At 46.3% G+C, this 6,680-nt stretch overlaps 1 protein-coding gene across 2 annotated transcripts; it reads right to left on the bottom strand.

Moving 5' to 3' along the window:
* Window positions 1-1,858: 1,858 nt before the first annotated feature.
* LOC143773880 (uncharacterized) lies at window positions 1,859-4,996 on the bottom strand. Of its 2 annotated transcripts, XR_013215423.1 has the most exons (4): window positions 4,466-4,996; window positions 4,181-4,299; window positions 2,890-3,115; window positions 1,859-2,404 (listed from the first exon to the last, which is right to left on the bottom strand). XR_013215423.1 is itself a non-coding variant. In XM_077261189.1 (3 exons), exons 1-3 carry the CDS (start codon window positions 4,341-4,343, stop codon window positions 2,332-2,334), a joined length of 462 nt encoding a protein of 153 aa, XP_077117304.1. In that variant the 5' UTR covers window positions 4,344-4,996; the 3' UTR covers window positions 1,859-2,331. The 2 variants fall into 2 exon arrangements, 1 of the variants encoding a protein (XP_077117304.1); XM_077261189.1 differs by having other exon boundaries at window positions 4,181-4,996.
* Window positions 4,997-6,680: the final 1,684 nt, after the last annotated feature.

Below are 6,680 nucleotides of genomic sequence, written 5' to 3'. Positions count from 1 at the left end.
ATATAATCACCTCATCGCTCACCTCTTCAGCCCCTTGACTGCTCATTGTCTGTCACCGGGTCTTCAGGGCCTCCTCTATCTGTCATCATAGCTCCATCTAGTTCACGCTAGACCAGGACATCTGGCCATGACCAGGCCTCAGAGGTTATTGCACACTGAAAGTCTGTGACCTCCAAAGTCTGTTATGGAGATGAAGCTCATGATCAGGGGATGAAGATAGTAGTTCCGAGGATCTTTTGGCAGGCAGTGAGAAACGTAAGGGCGGGACAGGAGAGTGATGAGGCGAATATAAGGTGTTTTGTTTTTATTAACATCTTACATTTTATTATTGTCTGACCTCAGAGCATTATATGGGACATTCAATTTGTGGAGAATAGCTTAACACCAAATTTCCCGGAAAAATTCACTTGACATTCAAATTTTTGTTAGATCCAGCAGCACAGTATCTCAGTGGTTAGCACTGCAGCTTTGCAGCGCTGGAGTCCTGGGTTCAAATCCCACCGAGGACAACATCTGCAAGGAGTTTGTATGTTCTCCCCGTGTTTGCGTGGGTTTCCTCCGTGTACTCCAGTTCCCTCCCACACTCCAAAAAGACATACTTATAGGGAATGTAGATTGTGAGCCCCATCGGGGACAGCGATGATACAGTGTGCAAACTGTAAAGCGCTGCGGAACATGTTAGCGCTAAATAAAAATAAAAGATCTATAATATAATTCTGGGAGCGTCACTCTGTCCGAAGCCTTTATAGACTGCGCAGGCGCAAGCGCCGGTGCAGTCTGGACCCCAAAGAGTGATGCTCCCAGGAGATCGCGTTATGCGTAAGCACTGAACGGAACAAAAACAGAAGAACAGAAGCCACTAAACAAATGTTAGCACACCACCTATTGCGTATCAAAAAAGAGAACAACTTTAATGGGTAACACATGACAATAAAACCATTTAAAAACAATACAAAACAACACCCCCCGTCAGGCCCATAATACTCATACATATATATTGTGACATGCTACGTAAAGCCGGCTGTATTACCACATGGAATACCATAAATATCTCCTGAGATGATAAAGGACTGGACATACAAAAAGTCTAGGTACAAATAACCCACTGAACATCACACAGAGGGGAGAGGGAGAAGAAGAGCAATACGCCCGGCCCCCTTAAATGTAGTCCCCTCAAAAACCTGTGCCACTGGGGTATCCCAAAAATGAGCGCCTGAGATATGCAATATGCAATAATATCTTGCAAGAAATCAAGGTCCAGGCATACTCAGTAGGAAATCCATGCGGCTCACCTATGTGGAGAAACAACAGCCAAATTGTCACCTACAAATAGAATCGCATGAGAGCTGGACCGACACGGGGGAGAAAGACCCAACGCGTGTCGCGGTTACTCGGACCGCTTCGTCAGGGGAAAGTGCTTACCCTCAAGGCTGTATGTCCCATATATAGTGGATGGTCGGTGATCCAAACACGCCGCACATGTGCGCCGCCATAAACCGGACGTGACGTTACCGGAAATAAGATGCCGCCCGCGCCTGCGCACAAGATGAAAATGATTGTAAAAGGGCAGACGTCTCTGCCCATAGAGTCTCAGTGCGCACGCGCCGTACCAGTTCCAGCGGTGCGCTATGTGACCCAAACAAAAAAACGCCAGGTACCACAGACAGGGAACCAATGATGCCTAGGTGGGTAGGGAGGTATACCAAATGTACCAATGGAAAGCCCTGTGCGTCCATGAGGGTAAACATGCGATAGCTCCCTACAAACTACTGCTGCACTGTGGGGAGTAATGTCATAGTTAAATATTATACATGAACACAGTTAAACTGTATATAATTAGTGGCACATAAACATATTATAATCCTTGTATACTCTAATCAAAAATGATTCATAGTCGCAACAATGAGCCCCATCTGCAATAGTAAGGTCCTAATCCTTAACGAAATCCTGGTACAAAATTTAAATAGAGAGTACAAGCCATCCGCTAAGTCCCGCCAGGCCCACTCCTGTGGTCACCATAACGGCCTTATTAGGCAGTCCATTGGAGACCCTGCTGAGTCATCAAATAAATGTCCTGAAGATCTATGCTCCAAGTGACCCACTCAGCCCAAGAAGCCCGTGAAATGCAGGTCCTCATTAATGCCATGAGGTGCTGTGGAGTTGAGTAGATAAATCCATCTTGACTCCACTTGAAGAAGCCTCTTGTATAGCGGACCTCCTCTGCCCGAGGATCTGATTTGTTCCAAGCCCACAATCCTAATATTGGCACAGCTTCCCCCATGATGGAGCAGAAAATGTGCAGCTACCGTACTCAACGTCTTGCCTCTCCTGTTATCCAGTGATGCCGTGTTGATACTGGATAAATGGCTCTGCATTCTCCGTCTCAACTCCTGCGAGGTTTGACCTACATAAATGCAAGGACACGAACAAATCAGAGCATATACCACATGAGCAGATTTGCAGTTGATGTAAGTTTTTAATTTATGTTCTTTCCGATCCACAGGATTACAAAACGTATCACGAGTAGGCCGCATGTAAGGACAAATGCTGCAGCCTCCACATGGGAATGAACCCCTCAATAATATACCCCGATTAAGACGCCTAGTGGGTCTCCTGTAATGATTCTGGGTCAATAAGTCCTTGAAATTGGGGGCCCTTTTAGCCGTAATAAGAGGCCGAGTACTGATAACCTGGGAAGTAAGTGGGTCTGTGGTCAAGATCCTCCAATGATTGTTTAAAATCCTACTCATCTCTGGCCACTGGGTGTGATACCCTGTAATGAACCGCACATAATTGTCCGGTATTCTCTTGTTGGCCACCAATAAAGAGTCTTGTGACTGCCCACTGGCCCTCACATAGGCTCGCGAAATACACTTTTTAGGATAATACCTGGACTTGAATTTTGCCGTGAGCTCCTTAGCTTCCATCTTGAAGTCTGAGTCCTCAGTACAATTGCGCCTGGCCCTAAGGAATTGGCCAGTCGGGACCCCCTCCCTGGTGTGTTTGGGATGAAAGCTCCGATAGTCCAAAAATCCAGTCACAGCTGTGGGCTTGCGATAGAGACGTGTGGAAATCATGCCCTCCCGGCAACTAACCTCCAAGTCCAAAAAATTCACTGAAATGGGAGAAAACTGATAAGACAAGAAAATATTGCAAGAGTTGTTATTGAGGAACCCCATGAATTGGGAGAGTTCCTCAGCAGAACCTGACCATATGAAAAACACATCATCAATGAACCGCGACCACCGTCGCACTCTGGTATTAAAAAAATCAGACGTGAACACAAACCTGGACTCCCACCACCCCAAAAAAAGATTTGCAAATGAGGGGGCACAACGCGCCCCCATGGCCACACCCGAGATCTGTAAATAAAATACCCGGTCAAATAAGAAAAAATTGTGACGCAACGCAAAATCCAACAAATCAATAATGAAGGAATCGTGTAGTCTGTCCGAATCAACCTGTTGATCAATATAGAATGCGACGGCCCGCATGCCGTCCTCATGGTTGATGTTAGTATAGAGCGACTCTACGTCGCAAGTAACCATGAGATCGCCTGGAGCCAGTGTCACTCCTTTGTGAACATTGATGAAGTGTGAAGAATCCCTTATATAGGACGGGAGCGCTGTTACCAAGGGCTGTAAAAAGAAATCAACATATCCACATGCCCTCTCACACAAGCTGCCCTTGCTGGAAACTATGGGGCGACCCGGGGGTATCGTGGTGCTCTTGTGGACCTTGGGGACCATGTAGAACGTGGGTGTAGTGGGTTGTTCCACCCAGATGAAGTCCCTCTCCTGTATATTAATAATACCAAGTTCCAACGTTTTATCCAGTAATGTTCTCAGCTTAACAGAGAACACCCCTGTGGGGTCAGAGGGCAATTTGCGGTAGAGGAGGGGGTTGTCTAACTGTCTGTGTGCCTCTTCCAAATACATATGGTGCGGCCACAGGACTATATTGCCCCCCTTGTCCGCCTCTCTGATGAGAAACTCATCGTTGTAGCTGAGGCCCCTCAAGACCCTACGTTCCTGGTTAGTCAAATTAGCCCCAACTCCAGATCCACCAGATAAACCCTCTATGTCTTGCTTAACCAATTCGAAAAAGATTTTAACTGCCGGAATGGTAGAAAAAGAGGGACAAACCATGGATCTGTTTCTCTGGGGAAAACGTGGCCTACCTCTGAGAGGATCCCCCTCATCCAACAGGTCCAGAAGGTCCCGAAAAACCTCTTGTTCAACACGATTAGCATCAGACAAGGAATTCGGCTGAAAGTGTAGGACCTGCAGAATGATTTTCCTGCAAAAAAGAAAAAGATCCTTGATCAAAGTGAATTTGTCCATCCTCTGCGATGGTGAGAACGTCAAACCCCTTTTGAGAACCGACAACTCAATGGCACTAAGAGAATAACTGGATAAATTGATGACCTGGAGCGAATCATTAATGGTGGAATCATCATACTCACGGGCTTCATGGGTGGACTGTGTGGTCACTAGTGATTCTTCCTCCGCTGATTGTAGGACATTGGTCTGCGGTTCCTGTTTCTGGTGATCCTCGTGAACAGGCCGCCGTCTCCTCCGCCCGCGCCTAGTCCTGAACCTGTGTCGGGTTCGCTTTCCGCGGAAGATAAAAAATCACTGGACACATGACCATCAGAAGATGAAGGGTTCTGTGTAGGGCCATTGGCATTGGATTTAAAGTTTCTCTCCCGTCGTTGGTTACCCTGGTGTCTCCAGTGAAAGACTGCCTTACGGTCAAAGTCCGTTTTGTCCCTTAAAAATTTAGATCTCTTCTTATCCTTGATTTCTCTATCAAATTTGTCTAGGACCTCTTTGAGTTTCACACGGAAAGGTTGGATTTGAGATATCTCGTCAAACTTATTAAGGTCATCCTCCAACCTTTTGATCTCCAACTTGACCTGACTAAGTAGATCTCTATCATGTGTGATTAAGAGGTTAATCAGTATCTGTGAGCAACGCAAAAGACCCCCCTCCCAAGTGACTCGAAAGTTGTCTGAGGGTTCCCAGGCGGGAAAAATGGAGACCCTCAGACCCCTAGGGACCAAATTCAATTTGAGGTACTCCTCCAAACATCTGATGTTCCAAAGTAACTTGATCCCCTGTTTCTGGGCAGCCATGAGCTGAGTGGTAACCCTTGTGAAATCAGACTCTGGACCACTCGAAGCCTGGTCCGTAAATGCAGCTGAAGCCGCGACCCTCCATGCCGCCTCTCTGGCATCCCAATCCATCTGTGCCACTGGATGGAATCCACCTGACCACAAAAATAAATAAAAGTTATAAACAATCAAAAAACAATTGTCAACGTCACAATAGACTGTGTGCTGCCAAGCCAAGAAAAGACATCACCAGATGCCTGCAAACTAAGTGGTACTAAAGATCAACAGCTGACGCACTACTAAGTAAATAACAATGCTACTACGATGGGGGTGCTTAACTAGTAGCCGAATAAATGTCTAGAACAAAAACAGAAGAACAGAAGCCACTAAACAAATGTTAGCACACCACCTATTGCGTATCAAAAAAGAGAACAACTTTAATGGGTAACACATGACAATAAAACCATTTAAAAACAATACAAAACAACACCCCCCGTCAGGCCCATAATACTCATACATATATATTGTGACATGCTACGTAAAGCCGGCTGTATTACCACATGGAATACCATAAATATCTCCTGAGATGATAAAGGACTGGACATACAAAAAGTCTAGGTACAAATAACCCACTGAACATCACACAGAGGGGAGAGGGAGAAGAAGAGCAATACGCCCGGCCCCCTTAAATGTAGTCCCCTCAAAAACCTGTGCCACTGGGGTATCCCAAAAATGAGCGCCTGAGATATGCAATATGCAATAATATCTTGCAAGAAATCAAGGTCCAGGCATACTCAGTAGGAAATCCATGCGGCTCACCTATGTGGAGAAACAACAGCCAAATTGTCACCTACAAATAGAATCGCATGAGAGCTGGACCGACACGGGGGAGAAAGACCCAAATTGTGGGAGAGGGGCGTCTCTAGGGTCCCTATAAAACATATCCAGGCTCCAGGCCTACCCCCCGTCATACGGGTGCGTCCCCCAAACTGGGGGATGGAGAGAGAGAACATCAGAAACAGATACAAGAGTTGTGAGGACTATCCCGTGGTGCTCAGCAGGGAGGTACTACAACACACAGGTGCAAGTAGGAAGGCTACTGATTTCCACCTGTAAAGGGAACTCTGGATGTGCCTTCAGACCGACCGGTCTCAGCCAGCCCTGTTAGCAGTGCTCTGGATTGTGGATGCCGAAGTCTACAGTAAAAGGTAAAGAGACTGCAACCTTGTGTCCTCGTTATTTACCGCGACCTAAACCACTACCACCTACACCTTTAATTGACAATTCAGAAAAGGGAGGAGGGGGAAGGGTTGAAGCTTGACACGCCAAGACATACATCTGAGAGCTGTTGCAAGTAAATGTAACTGGTGGGTGCCGTACCTGCCGGTGATTTTCAGCTGAAGTAGAAGAAAGGAGAAGTGGGGATATCCAGCACGTCCATCCAGTGTAAGTAAAATAACCAAAATTTATTAGAACATTTTAAAAAAACAATTTTAAAAAAAGAGAGAAGAACCCTCTTTGCCTGACGCGTTTCTGGCGCACCACAGTGCCCTTAGTCATACAC

Source organism: Ranitomeya variabilis, chromosome 5 (assembly GCF_051348905.1).
Source record: "Ranitomeya variabilis isolate aRanVar5 chromosome 5, aRanVar5.hap1, whole genome shotgun sequence".
NCBI lineage: Eukaryota > Metazoa > Chordata > Amphibia > Anura > Dendrobatidae > Ranitomeya > Ranitomeya variabilis.
The sequence above is the reverse complement of the archived record's forward strand: the minus strand, read 5'-3'. Positions and strand labels throughout refer to the sequence as shown.